At 38.2% G+C, this 18,914-nt stretch overlaps 2 protein-coding genes across 6 annotated transcripts in view; both read left to right on the forward strand.

The window, feature by feature from the left end:
• Nucleotides 1–4,190, forward strand: part of LOC306878825 (tight junction protein 1-like) — an 81,925-nt gene extending 77,735 nt beyond the window's left edge. For all 5 annotated transcript variants that reach the window (XM_079431372.1, XM_079431373.1, XM_079431374.1 and 2 more), the window contains one exon: nt 2,347–4,190. In XM_079431372.1, the coding sequence (XP_079287498.1) occupies nt 2,347–2,441 (95 nt within the window). In that variant the 3' untranslated portion in view covers nt 2,442–4,190. The remainder of the gene's footprint in view (nt 1–2,346) is intronic.
• Nucleotides 4,191–6,484: 2,294 nt separating this feature from the next.
• Nucleotides 6,485–18,914, forward strand: part of LOC306877740 (protein ENTREP2-like) — a gene marked incomplete at both ends in the record, with an annotated part of 102,033 nt that continues 89,603 nt past the window's right edge. The window contains one exon of the mRNA XM_079429681.1: nt 6,485–6,709. Within this exon, the coding sequence (XP_079285807.1) occupies nt 6,485–6,709 (225 nt within the window). The remainder of the gene's footprint in view (nt 6,710–18,914) is intronic.

Raw genomic sequence — 18,914 nt, forward strand, 5'->3', positions numbered from 1 at the left:
ACCAAGTGTCAATTTTAGCTCTACTATCAAATCAATTTTCCTTTGTGACAATTCGCACTTAATGCACAATAAAACTGTTCTCCTACCATTTAAAAATGTTTTTTTTGTGTTGTTGTTCAGCAAGGATGCATTAAATTGAGCAAAAGTGACAGTGAAGATAATTATTTTACAAAAGATTTATATTTCATATTTCTGATGAATCATGTAACACTAAAGACTGGAGTAATTGACTGCCGCAAATACAGCTTTGCTATCGCAGGAATAAATTACATTTTTTAATTATATTTTAAAGTATATAAAAATAGACAATTATTTTAAATTGATCCTGAACTTTTTTTTTTTAATGGTATTGTATATTGTATTGTATATAAGGGAATAAATACACTTTTTTTTTTTTTTTTTTAAAGTACATATTAAAAAATAAATATCCATTGTAATCTCCAGTGTTGTAATGAATGGACATTTTGCATTAAAGAAAGTAAATTTGTTTTGGCAGATGGTTGGTATTTTGCAGAGCCCAACAAATTTTGCATTGTGCTCAGTTTGAGTATTGCAGATCTAAAGCTGTTTTCACTGGGTAGATTTGTGTTTTAGGCCTTTGTTACTTCTCGATCGAGACACTGAATCACTCAATTTCTCCCTTGAGATTAGTTGAATCACAGATCTGCAGATGAACATTACAAAAAAAAAAGATTTTCCATGTTCACTTGGGTCTCATGATTTCATGAATGGGAATTCACATCTATTAATCATAATTCACTCACATTGTTTGTGCTTTAAACTGATTCTCACACAGCCACCCAAATGTCTAAATATGCAGAGATGCTGGAGTTGCCTTCGTCCCGCTATTGGAGAACAGCAAATGTTTTTCCCTAAGTCTTATATTTCTCTCTCTCTCTCTCTCTCTCTTTCCACTCATTCGTCTCTATATAACTCTTATTGGTAAACCTGGCACTGCCCTGCATTAGCCTCCGAATGAACCTCTCATTCTGATTGTGCAGTGGAGAGATGGGAGAATCCTACCTCATCCAAAACCATTACAGGCCTTTGCCTCTAATCTGCATATTTTAAAACAAGGCTATTGTTTATTTGTAGCTCAAGACAAATTTCCCTGCACTTTCCTGGAAAGAGAGCGTTTACCTAACTGATTTAACAAAGGCGTTGTTCTGATGGAGCTCACAGTGGATTACAAAAGGGCACTGAAATCTTCAGGTCCTTGTAGATTTATAAATGAACTACAAGACATCGAAGTATATGCACAATTGTAGTGTAACCATTATTTTAATTCTTATGAATAAAGTGTGTAATTTGTGTACCACAAAACCAAACAGAACTATAATCTGTTTGTTTGACAATCTACCTTTTTTCTACTTCTGTTTAGCGCCGCTGGTGGTGCCGAAATTACACACTTCACCTTGATGAATGGAAAAACAGCTTTGTTCTTATGCATTACAGCACCTTAGGCTATGAGCTTATTGGTTCTTGCTCTGGCTCTGTTGATTATCTCTGTCAGAACAAATAACGCATGCTGAGAGCCTGTCTTATCTCTAAGCGTCCTGCTACGCTCCTCTCTTTTCCTCATGCAAACCAAGGGCTAAAATAATAGCACGATATTATGCTGTTACAGCTGTTGAAAATGCTATAAAATAATGTGAGGTAACTTAATATTTTTGTGATGTTTCTCCAAATGTGTGTTTTGTTTGATGTTAGATTTTTGGTAGTGTTTGTTGTCTTTAGAGTAGTGGATCTGACTAGAAAGCAAGCATGCATGCATGCACCCTTTTTCAACATTTAATTAATGCATTTGATTGTTATTTATGCATGTACCTAACATATAATACACTACTGTTCAAAGGTTTAGGATCACTAAGATGTTTTAAATGTTTGTGAAAGAAGTCTCTTATGCTCACCAAGGCTGCATTTACTTGATCAAAATACAGTAAAAACAGTATTAATGTGAAATATTAGTACAGTTTAAAATAATAAGTGTCACAGGATCCTTCAGAAATCATTCTAATATTCTGATTTGGTGCTTAAGAAACATTTATTAGTATCATAAGATAAAAAGTTATTGTGTAATATTTTTTGTTTAAACTTGTATACATTTTTTCCATTATTTGATGAACAGAAAGTTCAAATAGCATTTCTTTTGAAATATAATTATTATTATAATTTATTTTTGTAAAAAAAAAGTGTCTTCACTGTTACTTTTGATCAGTTTAATGCATTCTTGCTGAATATACCTATTCATTTATTACTTAAAAAAAAGTCCAGATTTTTTTATGTGGTGGTTCATCTTTCTCTCCATTCATCCATCATATTGATCTATATTTTCTGTTTATCCAGGTGATCCTAAGAGTTGGCAGAACAAATCTCTCCCTGGGGATCCCAACTACTTGGTTGGAGCCAACTGTGTGTCTGTGCTTATTGACCATTTCTGAGGAGGGCAACAGCAGGTCCCATTAGTGAATGTGGAACCGGATTGAAGGAGAGAGGACCTTCCCCTTATAAACACACACACTCACACTCTTCCACAAGATAAAGGCGCTACACGACACTAAATGAAGGGTCTCCTGACTGTGCTCTGGCTTTGTTTACGATAACCTCTGAGACTTGGAGGGAGGGTTACATTCAATGAAGTGCTGTTTTAATCTCCTCATCATCTTCTTCATTTTTACTTCTTCCTCCTCTTCTTGTTTTAAGTGCTTTTAAAGGCTTTCGAGGATAACAAAAACAGACATTAACCATCGATGGACTGCATGCTCTGTGCCATTGACCAACTAATACTCACACTGTAAGCCAACTGTAATATTCTGCGACACATTAAGTTGTCTATTTTTTTTTTTTAAAGGATTTATTAAATTCTTTCGTTCAGTCTAGGCTGCTTACACTTGCAGATTAATATAGTCTATACGTTTATTTTAACTTCATATAGTATGCACACTATAATGTTATGATTCACATGTATAGTGCAACTTTCCTAGAATATCGAATCCCAGTTCTAGGCTTTTCAATCGAGCAGTTGAAGTGTACATCTGGCACATTTCCTGACTTTTATCATGTCAAGGGGCAGGATCAGTGCTAGTTGTGTGCGCAAGTGTCAGAGAGAATCTCAGCATTTTAAGAATAATACAGGATGAAGTTTTCTAGCCAAGGACGTGTCACCTAAGGCTCACCTTTTTTAAATGGCTCCTTTGTAGACACCACTAGTCTCCTCACAGACCTGTGAACTTGAGCACTGGAACATTCCTGCTGTGTCGAGATCTATGCACGTGCTTTGACTCAGGTGTGAAGAACGCTGCTCTCACCTTTCCCCTTTTTCTCTCCCAGATTCTTCCTCACTCTCTCTCTCTCTCTCTCTCTCTCTCTCTCACTCACTCCATCTGAAGCAGTGATGCCTTATCTGAAACAACACTTTTTTTCAATAACAAAAACCTTTGTGGTTTCTTTTTGCTAAGTTGTGATGATAAATTATGAAGAAACTGAAGTTGTCTTTCTGCCATTTTTGTCAACCCGCTGTACAAATAAACCTGGGTGTTGCACACAAGTGTAACAGCGTAAAGGATAAGAACAGGTTTTCTCTTTTTATCTGCTATGCACATGACCTTTGAAGAGAAACAAATAAAAGATGGAAGGAGATCAATTGGCTGTACATAAAGCTAGCATAATGCCTTCATTATTGGTTTGTAAATGACTTTTTTTGTATGTCTTTATTTTGTATAAAACTTGAGGGGGGAAACATTTATAAAAGGATGAATGAAATGAAAACGACCGTCTTTGTATTCTGGTTCTACCCTTGAGCCTTGGAACGTGTACTTAGCAGTAATAATATCACATTTTCTACAGATACACACTAAATATAAGCGTTTTTAATGATAACCTTCTTTTTATTCATTATTTACAAAAGAAAGTGCTTGATGTATACTATTCTCAAAACCTGTTTCTTTTCAACGGTGTGCTCGAAATGTGTCCCACGCATTTATTTGTGATACTGGATGCTATATTGTGTCCTGAAATGTATTTTTGTACTAATAGACGATTTATTATGGCATACCGAAATACTTTTTTCTCTTTTTTTCTTTAGACAATATAACAGCTTTGACTGGTCATTAGCTATTCACATGTGGCAGTTTGTTCCCTTTTCAACACAATTTCCAGTATGCCACTGTATTAAAAATAAAATCATTTTTAAAATACACGGTGTTATTTTGTTGTGGGGTTTTGTAGTTGTAGCTGCAATACAGAAAGCATTTGCATAAAGATTACAGTGTCCCGTTATATATAAGCAAGGTGACTTTGAAATTGTGTCTCATTGCGGCAGTATAATGTGTAGGGACTCTCTGTGGCCTGCAGATGGCGCAAATGCTTTGTGCACTCATTCAGAATGTTCATTGCGTTTGGCGATTATAAAACTGATTGTAATGATACTGTAGCTTTAATCGATTGGTTAAATCAGGCCCAGCCAAGTGGTCACATCTACTCCTTTAACACCCAATGAAACTGCGTGCCTTGTTTCAAGAAATAAAAAGTTAGTGAAGTATGTGTTTCATTACCGTCAGAGTTGCTTACCACTATAGAAAGTTTCAAAGTGTTCTTATTTTACTATGTGGCAATTGTGGGGGAAAGGGAATGATGAATGTAGGTCTCTTCGAACTTTTGTTTCATGACGTGAAAGCTACAATTTTATAGCTTATAAGTTAATTATTAAAAATGGGGCACTGGGTTTTCCTCTGTGACTGCTGTTTATATATGTAATGATTTATGTGAGACGGAGCTATAACTATAGACCTTGTAAATATTACATGAACCAAATATGGTAATGTTAGCTGTATCTGCGTAGGCCTATATTATATGTTTAACATCCTTCCTTTCAAGGAGCTTTGGCGATCTTTCAGAAGGGTAACCTGGAATTAAACGGGGTTTTTTCCAACCATTTAAAGAAATGTCCGTATTAATTCAGTCTGCATTTTAATGTATAGAGAGCTCGTTTACATTACATTATTTTTATACAAACTCAGAAATATATTTTGGTTATAAATGTTGTTAAAGGAAATCTATAAATTCAGTACATTTTATTGACAGAACTTTTCTCGTCGGCAAATCTGATTGGTCGAAAACAAACATTTGATTGGCGGATCAGTGGACGCCAATGGAGAGGATCCTTTCAGTGTTTGTGTCGCTTCGCTTCTCCGTGTTTATGAAGATTTAGATAGGAGTAGGTCAGTGAATAGCTTTTTTTAGCTTGTTTTTTTTTTTTTATCAAACAAACCGACGCGGAGTCATTTTGTCTACAGCGAGGATTGCGTTTTTAAAAGTTAAATGGTTGGCTTTTTTTCGCTCCATGAAAGCTCTGAACGGGTTTCTCTCTCTAGTTTAGAGTGAAAGTGAAAATCCGGAATGGAATTTCAGCAGAATCAATACAGAACGCGTTCATTTAGGAAGGGACCATCTCAGTCGCATAGGCTCCAGACCTGCTTTCATTTTGTGCGTTGCTTGGTGACACATGAAGCTTGAAGCTTTGACTTTTTAGACAATAATATCGCAACTAAATTAGACAATTTTGGTCTGAGACGGATGCCGGATAAATACTAGTTACTAATTTTATAAAACCATCATCACAATGGTGCAGTAGTAGGCTACTGAATTTCTGATAAGAGCCTTGCTAATATTCAGTACAGCAGCACTCTTTCTCTTGTGACATTGCTTGAATGGCATATTAACCGAGCGCAAAGGCTCAGTCTTAAAGCCCGTTTAATGAAAAGTAACAATATGAATAATAATTAAGATTGAGTAGGCTCATTATATCCATTTACGGACTCTGGCTTTTATGGCTCCACGAATGAGTTCATTGCCCGCATCCATCTATCTGAATCTACATATGGCGGCACGTCAGTCCATCACCTCCTCTCCTCTACCCAAGCACCTGCTCACACATCTAACTGACAGACTACTAGCGCGAGGCTGTGGCTGCTGCTGTGGCTGTTCAAGATTCGAACGAACGTTATTACACTGGAGTCGAACGTTGGGAACGCGTCGTGGAACCTCAAACCGCGTCACATACGCGCGATCGATGTGAAGTTCGTTCCTCTGAATGCGAGCTTTATTATTTAGACGTTCTCTTCAGAGCCGTGAGAGATTTCATTAACGGACTGTCACGGCTGTGAACGGATTTGATGGATCACCTATCCCGTGCGTTTCCTCGAAGCTGGCGACCATACAGCGCGCGTTTACGCAGAGCTTACCTCATTGTCTTACTGAAATGATTTTGGATAACGCTAGTTGAGACACCTGCTTGAAAACAGCGCACTTACACTGAGAGTAGGACATTGTAACGGGATGACGGTCTGTGCGTCTTGGCAACACGCTATGAATTCGGCTTTACGTTGTGTATGTCGGAGCGACTGAACCCAGAGGTGTCCTGTAAACCCGAAGCCCGCTGATTTAACCCAAGTTTTTGTTCCAATTAAACTATTTAGTCGTGACCATGCCTGTCAGTGCAATGCCGAGGGGTCGATCTCTAAGCCCGGTATCTCTGTCCCACAGCCTCTCGCGGCTGAGGGAGTTTCGAACCCGGACGCGCATCATGCTTTCTCTGGGAGTTTCACAGATGGTGCTCGGGAGTCTGATTTTGGCTGTCAGTTTCGCTGCTTTGGCCCTCACTACATCTCCGAGGGTGAGACATTCGTGTCCCTTTTGGGCAGGATTCTCGGTAAGTTGCCTTTATTGTCGAACGATAATGTATTTTTGTGAGTTTCCCCTGAACAGAAGGCTGATCTTACGCGCCATTTGTGACCCCCAGCAACTGCAGAGTCAGCAATCACATCACGCGCGGCTCATTCTTAGTTTATAATTCAATTCTCCAGCTCATCATCGAGAGCCAGCGGTACAATATTCACCAAATGCGAAATTAAGTAGCCTATAAATAATTCGGGGGGCAGAGGGACTCTTTAAAGCTGCTTTATTGCTTGGGCTCAGGTGAGCTCACCTATGAAAGGCTGTGTGGTTGGTGAATTGCCTCTTATAATGCAGCAGAATGAAGCCAAATGCTTAGAGAAGATCAGGCACATTCATTTGTGCCTGTTGATGTTCTGTGTGAAAGTGTTTCAACAGGCTGTTAGTTTCTGGCTAGTATTGATTAATGCATCCTTGTTAGATTTTCGGACAGGAATAAGTCTGTTCATTAATCACAATAAGAGCATGTCTTTTCCACAGTTTCTGACGACAGACACTTGGCACTTTTAATTAATAGTTTTCTTGTTTAATGTAAATATGTTGAATTTTGTAGCCTGTAAGTGACATGCCCATTTTGTTCATGTGTTTGTTGTTATACCCTGCTGCTTCTTGCATTGCATATCAAGCTCTTGGTAAGCTTTTTTTTATTATTATTGATTCATAGATTGATATCTTAATCGTAAAGACTTTTATGTTAATTTCTGAAATGTTTGCATTTGTCCATTTGGTTACACTACATTTTGTCATCCTCAAATTGTGTTATTTCTGTGCTGAATGACAAATGCAGAACAGAAACAGAAATAACATTTAATTGCGTGTTTGTGTGTGTGTGTTCAGTAACAATTTCATTGCCATTGCTCTTTACAAAGCAGCATAAGCACAACCCTCTGATTCATCTTTATAGGACACTGTACAAGGAACTTTTGTAGGACAGTATTTTCAACACCTTAAAATTTAATGCCGTACAGTAAATATTTATGAAGGCACACACTCTTTATTTCTTCCCGTAGAAGGTGTATGTAAAAGCTCAGTGGTGTTAATTATGGTTGTGAAAATGTAATATAGATGGGACGGGACATGTGTGGTGGCAAAGACAACCAGCCTTGGGGACAGAGGTCAAACATCAGGGCTCACTGATCATTCTCCAGACGCTGAATGTATTGCACGCAGAAGATAAGGAAACGTGGCTATGAGAAAGCTCAGCTGCTTCTTGTAACAGTATGGTTTCATAGATTTTCATGTAGATGTATACTGAAGGTGCAGGAGGATTAGCTGTTTTAAATATCTAATAGGGCGTTGGAATAGATTTTGCGCCTCTGAGTTGTAGTGGGGTCAGATCGTCATGTCCAGGCCTGAGGTTATTGCACCAAAGAGCTGGTGAACATGCTGTGCTCCTCACAGGAGGCTGAGCTGTTGGAGCATAATGGAGCTCTGCAGAATTACTTACCAATCAGAGTCTGGATTAATGGTGTGGTCTTGAGTGAGCTGGACAGGGGGATGAGCAGCATGTGTGCTTGTCCTTGTGCATGGGGGAAATGTAATGATTTAAAATGTTCTAAATGTAACTATGCAGCCATTTCTTTACATTACGTTCCTACACTCCGTGGTTCATGCCATACAAGAACCATTTTGGGTTCTGCAGAGAACCTTTCTATAAACAGCTCTTTTTTTTTTCTTGGTGTCAAGAACGTTTTAATAATTTAAGGAACATATTTCCACTATATAGAAACATTTGTGTAATCTAATCTAATCTTTTTTAATTTTAGGATGCTCAGTATTTTGATATATTTGGTTTATTTTTGAATATTTGAAGATGCCTAGAATATTGATCATTTTTATTTATTTATTATTTTACCAATATTGCTTTCGATATTGGCTGATATCTGATTTTTTTTGGTATTTCAGACAGTTTATTTTGTGCAAGCAAATTTCAAAATGAATATATGTCCATCTTTTGCAGGGTTGCCAGGTTTGCGTAACAAAAATACCCCAATTGCCATGCAAAACTGGCCCAATCATGTTTTTTCCGTGGTTTTACCCTTTGTCGGGAATCTCTTTAACCTGTAGACTACCCGCGGTCACCATTTTTCCCCCATAATATTTAATCACCTTTTTGTTTTTTTTGCAGTTCCCTTAAATAATTTGAGGTATTTTAAAATAATTAAGTACAAATATTATGTCTCTATGGTAATACAAGGTCCTAAAATGCATGTGTATTTATTTATATAAAACGATTAGAAATGTTCTTTCATATAGTTTAGCACGTTAAACTGAATGATATTACTGACACTGCTTGAAATGGTATGAAGACTCAAAGTCTGAAAAATGTACAATAGCTGTACCTAGTTGGCAGTTGGCACTGGGGCAATACCCTCAAAGTACCTTTTTGTACCACCAAATGGTGCATATTATTATCTTATTGGTATACACCTTTGTGGGTAGATAAGGTACAAAGGTGTACCTTGAGTATACTGCCCCATTGAATAGCAAAGGTACAATTTTTGTACTTTATTTATTTTTATTTTTTTTTAACAAGAGAGAATAGAGCATAGGCTGAGGAGCAAGGGGCAGAGAAAGATAAAAACTTCCTATTTTTGGTAGGACTGCAGGTTAACAGTTGAGGTTAAGAGCCCCTACATCTTTTCTCTCAGCTTTCTGCTCCTCATGTCCCCAACCTCCCCCTCATCTCTCATCCCACTTTCATTGCTGTAACATCAGAAAGACACAGAGAGCCTGCATCAAGTCTCTGACCACAGCAGGGAGGCCTGGTCAGCAGGAGATCTCTGAATGTGTGTGCGTGTGTGCACAGAAGTATTTTGTTAATCCACCTTCATGTGAGAATTTAACTTGTGCTTCTCCTCCTTTTGCTATGCAACTAGTTATTTTGTTATTTTGTTCAAACACAGATCAATTCATGCAAGGCCCATCACAGTCTGCAGGAGAATCTTCAGTGTTGGTAGGAATATGGCAGAAGGGTGTTGGAACTCTGACAGCCATAAACAGACATGTCACTAGGGTAACAAAATGAGTCCTGACAGGCTTATATGAAATGACCCTCTGTCATATCACATTCCACGCAGACCTGAACAGTTTCCTGCTGAATCTAGCAACATTGGAATTGAAATAACCAGAACTCTTTGTGAGTGAGTGATGCAATAAGTATGTCCACATGTTCTTTGAAAAGTTTGATTTCAGTCAGAATAAACTTTTTTTTCAGACCAAAATTAAAATCAACCTTGCTTTCTTTAATGCATGCTACTTGTCTTATTGTGAAAAATTGTTTATTAAAAAATAACTGTTTTTGACCTTGTAATATTTAATCAAAATTCATAAAAACCTGCTTTTCCAGTGAAATGACTACCCTTCAATTTTATTTATTTTTAGTAAATTTTGAAACCCGTTTCACTTGAAAGTGTATCACAATATGGTTGGTTTCATGATGACATTACACTCTTTAGCTCAACTGAAATGTGACCCTGGCCAACAAAACCAGTCTTAAGACCAAAACCAATTTATAGATCATCTGAAAGCTGAATAAATAAGCTTTCCATTGTTGTATGGTACGTTATGATAGGACAGTATTTGGCTGAGATACAACTATATGAAAATCTGGAATATGAGGGTGCAAAAAAATCTAAATATTGAGAAAATCACCTTTAATTTACAAAATATCTTCATGGAACATGATCTTTACTTAACATCTTAAGTAAAGAAAAATCGATAATTTTGACCCATACAATGTATTTTTGGCTATTGCTACAAATATGCTCCAGTGACTTGAGACTGGTTTTGTGGTCCAGGGTCACAGATGTTAACAGTGAGCTTTTTAATGAATTTGGACCTTGATAAATGTACCTTGATAATGTGTTTGTAGCTCAGCTTTGTCGAGCATGTACACTACTATTCACAAGTTTAGGGTCAGTAAGAATCTCTTTTTTTCAAGATTTTTTTTTCAGCAAGGATGCAAGAAATTGATTTGATTGGAAAAAAAAGTGACACTAAAGACATTTATAATGTTGCTAAATATTTCTATTTCAAATAAATCCTGTTTTTTTTATTAAAATTTTTATTATGAGAATATTTAAGAGACTTTTGAACTGTAATGTATACACATTAACCAGACTGCAGTTGGCCTCAGTGTCTTGAACCGGTATTCAGTGCAAAAATCTCTTAGTGTATACTGTATGTATGAATGTGTGAAGTTTGTAATGTTTGCAACAGCATTTAGTGAATTTCCAGCACTTTCTGTATAAACCATGAGTCAGTTAGCAGCTTAGAGGAAATCCTGTTGCAGGACTATCCAGAAGTGCCCTTTTCCCCATTATCCCCCACAGAGAGGAGGCAGTCTGAAGTAGCCCTGCTGCTCTGGATGGCCACTCTGGGATGAAATTCATGGCAGTGCTCCATTAGGAGAGAGAGTTGGCAACAAGGGCAAACCTGACTGACAGTTACACACGGCATACGGTTAAGGATGAACTCTCTCAAGGGGCACGCTGTGGTGGAAACAGATGTACTATTGTTTGGCAAAGGCTGGTTGCAGTAGTGTGTTAATGTGTCTTCTGAATGCACCTCGGTCACTTTCATGTGCCCTGCATCACTGAGAACTTTTTGATCTGAGTCCTTCTGAAGGCATTACAGCAGAAGGCTGAGAAAAAGGATGAGGTGTGTGTTGATTCAGAATTTTGTTTTATTCAACTGCCTCCTCACAAACTCCCACAGAGCTAGTGAGTGAGATGGAAGAGCAAGTGCTCAAATATCGCATCAGCTGTTGATTCATAAAACATTTGGTTGTACATTTATTTATTAATTTGTTTAATAGGTTCGCCTACAAGTGATAAATAGTGTTTCCCAAACTGGGATTCATGAACCCCCGGGGTTTTACAAAAGAACTGCAGCTAATAAATAATCAAGTTATTAAAAAAACACTGAAATAAAGCTTTGTTTACCTGCATGTGACCATGAACCAACATCATTTATTTATATATATATATATATATATATATATATATACACACACACACTGAACAAAATTATAAACGCAACACTTCTGTTTTTGTCCCCATTTTTCATGAGCTGAACTCAAAGATCTAAGACTTATTCTATGTACACAAAAGGCCTATTTCTCTCAAATATTGTTCACAAATCTGTCTAAATCTGTGTTAGTGAGCACTTCTCCTTTACCAAGATAATCCATCCACCTCACAGGAGTGGTATATCAAGATGCCACATGATTATGATTAGACAGCATGATTATTGCACAGGTGTGCCTTAGGGAAAGGGAAGTGGTGTGTGGCCAAGTGTGGTGACCCATACTCAGAAAGTGTACTCTCAGTAGTGAACATACACCTGGAGCAGTGGCCACAATTAAAGGCCACTCTAAAATGTGCAGTTTTATCACACAGCACAATGCCATAGATGTCGCAAGTTTTGAGGGAGCGTGCTATTTTGCATGCTGACTGCAGGAATGTCCACCAGAGCTGTTGCCCGTGAATTGAATGTTCATTTCTCTACCATAAGCCTTCTCCAAAGGCGTTTCAGAGAATTTGGCAGTACATCCAACCGGCCTCACAACCACAGACCACGTGTAACCACACCAGCCCAGGACCTCCACATCCAGCATCTTCACCTCCAAGATGGTCTGAGACCAGCCACCCGGACAGCTGCTGTAACAATCGGTTTGCATAACCAAAGAATTTCTGCACAAACTGTCAGAAACCGTCTCAGGGAAGCTCATCTGCATGCTCGACGTCCTCATCGGGGTCTCGAACTTCGTTGTCATAACCGACTTGAGTGGGCAAATGCTCACATTTGATGGTGTCTGGCACTTTGGTGAGGTGTTCTCTTCACGGATGAATCCCGGTTTTCACTGTACAGGGCAGATGGCAGACAGCGTGTATGGCGTTGTGTGGGTGAGCGGTTTGCTGATGTCAACGTTGTGGATTGAGTGGCCCATGGTGATGTAGGATATCAGAGACTGAATCAGACAATTTTAAGATGCATTAGGACACTGAAACCTGAGAAGCTGAGATTCCAGAAAGAGAGGCTCCAAGAAACAGGATATCATAAATCTGTCCGGAGTCCTAGCTCCAACTAGCTGAAGCAACTCCTAACTTAGCAAAGCCTCTTTCATCAAACAGCTTACAACCTTGAGACAAACGAACACTTATTGATAATTCCAATTCAAGAAGGAGACTGTCAAATTTGTTGCAAATAATCAAGACTGATGGTCAAAGAGATGGCCATCACGGGTTCCACGATTGTATTCACAAGCTTCCTTAGACTGACTTCTCCCCCACATAGAAGACAAACCAACATTCCTGTCTAAAGAACATGCCTCGTTCTCCATAGAACCACATAAAGACTTTCATTTTCAATTTTAATGAAACTAATAATTTCTATGCATAACTGCATATTGTGTATGTAACCCATTTGAATATCCTTGTTTTAATAACTCAATATGTCTTGCTTTTAATAAGTATTGAATGGCTCGAGCCTTAACGAGACCTATTGCATGTTTAGTATCTATGAGTTTGAGAATTCACGCTTGAAATGTTTCTTCCTGTCAATTCTTTGTCAAATGCATCATAGTCTTATTATGAAATCATGTTCAATAAGGTATACTTGGCCATAGCTTGTAAAATTCGGACCATGTGACTGATAACAAGCTGATTTATGATTTGAAGAACACACCCTAGCTAAGCAAGGACAATACCTAATTGGTCAATACGTGCAGATGGGACGGTCCAGAAGCTGAGTTTAAAACCTCAGGACATCCTCCTCTTCTCTCTGTTACATCACTCTTGCCTTTTACTCTCTGACTCTCTCGTCCCTCTCACCGCGTGCTGCTCTTTGAGCATGCTCTGGCCCACGTGCCATAATGAGAAGGAAAACAACTTAGTCGCGTTACATCATTTTATTTTATTATTTTACTTTAGTTTATTTTCTTTCCGTGGAGTTTCGTGTTCTAATGTAAGTTTGCTAAAGTCCAGCTCCGACCCGCTTCAAACTTCAACCAGAAAGAACTCCGCATCCTCAGCCAACGCCCAAGAGACATCACTTCAAAGACTACTGAACTTCCAGCGAATCAGACACTTCGGGGAACCCCCCTGTCTGCAACGAGGACACAACCCCGTTACACAGGCAAAACCAGCAACACACCTCCAGATTCTAACAGGTTCTAATTGGTGTATTTAATATAAATTTTAGCCTCATTGAGAAACTCAAAGCGAGGGTTAAATAAGTGATTGATGGTTGTTCCGGTCTATGCAATAGAACATATTGCTGTGAACTTGGGATTTCACATTTCCATTCTCTTAAACTCATCCTTTCCTCACTCTCTCTCTTTCTGCAACGTGTGAATGTGTGAATGCTTGTGTTCATGTGTTAGATTAGTTTATGTCTTAGGTTTATATAAATAAAATCTGATTTATATTTTAAAAGAGAAGTATCTTGTGTTTTCTGCTCACAAGTTAATGCCTTAATCTGTCGATTTCGTTACTGTGCTATTTAATAGTGTTTTCACTATATTTGGGATTTTAATATCCAGTGCAGAGTTTGTTATACGGCTCGTTCAGTGAATCGCCGTAACGCTGATTCTGTTCAAATCCCTATAAAATCATAAATGATTCCCTTTGAGCTAAATTAAACTATTTGTTTAAATTACGTATTAATATTATAAAATGTAATAAACCCCTACAGTGGCGGTGGGGTTATGGTATGGGCAGGCGTATGTGATGGACAACGAACACAGGTGCATTTTATTGATGGCATTCTGAATGCACAGAGATACCGTGACGAGATCCTGAGGCCCATTGTTGTGCCATTCATCCACGACCTCACCTCATGTTGCAGCATGATAATGCACGGCCCTATGTTGCAGGGATCTGTACACAATTCCTGGAAGCTGAAAAAATCCCAGTTCTTGCATGGCCAGCATACTCACCGGACATTTCACCCATTGAGCATGTTTGGGATGCTCTGAATCGGTGTATACGACAGCATGTTCCAGTTCCTGCCAATATCCAGCAACTTCGTACGGCATTGAAGCGGAGTGGACCAACATTCCACAGGCCATAATCAACAACTCTATGCGAAGGAGTTGTGTTGCACTGCGTGAGGCAAATGGTGGTCACACCAGATACTGACTGGTTTTTGGACCCCCCCCCCCCCCCCCCCCCCCCAATACAGTAAAACTGCACATTTTAGAGTGGCCTTTTATTGTAGCCAGCCAACATATACATGTCACAATACAGAAGAAAAAAAAATCTGTGGCTATTTCAGTTCCTTTGTGAAATCATTTCCACCTATTCCACGATTTAGATTGTCCAACGGCAAGACATCTCAATAGATTATTTAAATAAAAAATGTAACACTTTTAAGAACACTCACTTGAAGATCACATATCATTTTAACACTGTTTCTATACCAGACATGACTCAAACTACTATTATATTGTCCATTTATGGGTTATTGGCCAGAATATGAATCGGCATCAACCTTAATATCTGGCTCAGTATATGTTTGTCCCAAATACCATGTAGGGCTCTGTACAGAAGTTCACATTTTTATTAATTAATCCCACATTCACAAATGTCTGATGCCAGCTTCTCATTTGGCTGAGTGTGTGCTTCTGCTGTAGAGATGCTCTGCAGCTGGGCTGCACATTAGTCAAGCATCGGAACTGACTCGTGTAACACAGCCGTAGAGATTTAGAACAGGAGGAAAGCATCAAACTCCAGGCTTCCTGCTTTTAGGAAACACTGCTCATAATTTCAAGTTCTGATTTCAACCATTAAGCTTTTCTTTACTATGTTAGTATATTTGTGACCAGTCAGTATGTAGGAGTGCTTGTGTGGGCATCATGTGGTTTCACATGCGAGGCACTAGAACAATGTGGTCTAAATTAGACTGTTAATCATGATGGGTTGGAGGGCTTATGTTTTTAGTATCTACATGCAATAATGTGAGCATTCGATAATGAGTGCGAGACTGGGTTTATTTCCAGAATTCCCAAATGAGTGAACTCTCCCATCCCAGCTCTGAACTTCAACTTTTCCTTTCAGCTCTTCTAATCCATCCCTGTCTTTTCCCAACATTGTGAGTTCTCCCGAGCTCAGTTTAATCAGCTCACTTCATTGTGGTCAACACTGTTTACTCTATGCCAGAATTCATCTCATACTTTGCAGAGGAGGAGCCGCTTTTGTCTCCCCTCACTATCCTTGCCCATGCATTGCATTCAATACATCATACTTATCGCCTTGTTTCATTGTGACTTTGTAAAGTGTGATAGAGAATTCTCATTGGAACATTGTGATGAGAAAGGAAGAGAGAGGTGGACAAAAAGAATGGATGAAACGCATTGTATTTGCAGTGTGATAGGGCTTTTCACAGGATAGATTTTGTTCTCTTTGGCAGGTTGTATTTTAAGGCTAAAATTTGAAACTTAATTCATATTCCAATCAAATTTTAACTATTATTTTATTTTAAATCGTAGTTCCTGAATAGGTCTGTCGACTTTTAGCAGTTACATTACTTCAAGATTGCATTTTCTGCCCTAACTGGAAAATCTGGACTGCTTTTGATAATGCAAGAGCAATTCTGTTGTTTTTCCATCCATAAGGATTTACCATTAAAAGAGTGTAATTCCAGTAGACCCTTATGTACATATTCAAGTGTCTGTCTCTGCGTCATTAAAAGCTTTGATTAGTGATTAATGGTTCATACATGGAGTTAAAGAGGAAAAATCGCCTTTGTGTGTGGAGCTGGCAGAATTAAATTCTCTTTGCATACTAATTGGTAAATTACAAGTTTGCCTGAGAGAAAAGGCCTGGATGGGAGTTGTTCATTTCCTGGGTTGGCTAAATTGCCTTGCGTAATTGTTTCTGAATATGAAATATGATTAAAGACTGAGGAGGTGGGATGGATCTCATTTAATGAAACTTCTCAGGCGCAGGTGGCCATATTTAGACGAGATTTCCATGTGTAATCCACAATTCCTGCAAATGGAAGCCCATTAAAGGAAGTGCAATAACCGACACCTTGAAAGAATAATGCTTCCTTGCTCACATGTCTGCCAACACATCAATAGTTCTCACTGTAGCTAAACCTGACACTAAATAGGTACTTACATGTGAGTTCACACAGTGACTGTATCTATGATCATCCACTGCTATGGAACCACACTGCTGTATGTTACCAGTTCACTTTTAGCTGCTTCTGCTTTAGAAATGCCCACCTAGACAGTAAGAGAACATATGATTGACATGTTAGACAGTAAGAGAACATATGATTGACATGTAACATGAGTAAGCACAGTTCATTTGGGTTTTATGTGGTTTTTAGAAACATGTCATTATATCAAACTGGTACTTTTTAAACCCATCCACATGGACTGATGCACATGACCTGGATGCTGCATGAAGTCAAATAATTTAGATTTAAACTACCAGTTAGTGATGCAACCAAAAATAACAGCAAATTATTCCGTTTCAGAGAAAATAGTTTTGCAGGATACATTAGTGCTTCTTTTATGACACATATTGATTGTGTATTTTGAACAAACAAGCTACAACAGGTAAACTTGTCAGCAGTGTGGACGCACTTCACCGTGACCAAAAATGATGTTAGAGTACCATGATTTTTAAAAATGTGTTTGTCTGAAATAATGAAAGATGGCTCATTGTAAGAACTTTACTATATCTTTTTTTTTTTTATTATTATTATTTGAAAACCTGACAACCTGAACAGTACACCGAGTTACCAGTTATTTACTGTACTTGAATTGAACTTTATTTTTGGTTTTGTTTTTTAGGTTAAGTTACAGTTTCAGTGCATCACTAGGTGCGTTTACATGGAGCATCGTATTCCAATTAGAGTTGGTTTAAAAGTCCAATCTGAATGAAAATGCTCCATGTAAACATCTCTATCGGAATAAAAATGCCCAAACTGATTGAAATTTCAACTGGGTTGAGAGGGGTGGGATAAACCTTTTCTAATCCATTCAATAGGACATGTACACAATTGATTGGATTGAAAACCGAAACTGGAAAGTTGTTGTTGTTGAATATAATAAATGACTGTTGCGGCAATCTAAAATTCCACTCATTGTCTGTGAAGTGGTGCAGGATAAGGTTGTGCCAGAAGTGCTTGCTTTGAAACTCTTGCAAAATTAAGAAATTTCAGTAAAATTTTAATCTCATTCTGTAAAACATTGTAAAAATGCATCGTCATGTAACCTAAAAATGAGGTTCAGGGAAAGGATGAGTTGATTCAGGAGCTCAAGGGTCCATGGTGGTTGGTATCATGCCTACTCTCACTGGACACTTCTCGGATCAATCACTTTCCTCTGTAGACTCCATTACTGAATTTGCTCTCACGCCACTCACTGTTAAATCACCCATCCCTGACAAAGTGTGCTAGATCAGTTAATTAGATGGATTCCGATCAATGATTCGATTTGCATGTTTTTCCCGCCTGGTTATTTAGTTTGAGTGTATCGCGCAGCTTTGTAATGTCTGCCTTAGTCATTAATCTTTTGCAGTGACCTCATTTTTTGTGCACTCCTAGAAATTACTGCAGGTTACGAGCTCCCCTGTGAGCCTGCAAGCTGTTCAGGTGTCGGCGGTCAGTAGTAATTCATTTTCATTGTGCAACTCTTTATTATAAGTAGGCTCATTTTTCCTATCATTTGAGCGTCTCATCTCCAGGGACTCAGACTATCCATCCTACACTAATATTCATCTCATTGCTCATATGCTAGTGTTACTTTCTCTCCGTCACTTAAAGTAACATAGACTGTCCATCCCATCATGACTCTTGCCCCTGCCTGTCAGGCACTCCTTGTAATAAGGATCGATTTTCCCAAAAATGTAAATTGTCATCAAAAAAAAAAAAAAAGTTTGTAGAAGTTAATATTTAGAACCTAGATTAATAAATGTTGTAAAGGTGTTATTGATTGTTCAAATACTAAACCTTATTGTGTTACTGATGAAAATCTAAGCAAGCAAGCCTCAATTATATATTGAATACATTTCTAACAAACAGCAAAATAACATTTTTATCCAAGGAAACCTGCAGGCAAGAAAAGGATTAAAAATGTTACAAGCTTCCCAGCTCGCTCTGTAAACCATATAAGATATTGATCCCAAATAAGAGATATACAGTGTGCTGATCTACGCCGAAGG

This window comes from Barbus barbus, assembly GCF_936440315.1.
Source record: "Barbus barbus genome assembly, chromosome: 2".
NCBI lineage: Eukaryota > Metazoa > Chordata > Actinopteri > Cypriniformes > Cyprinidae > Barbus > Barbus barbus.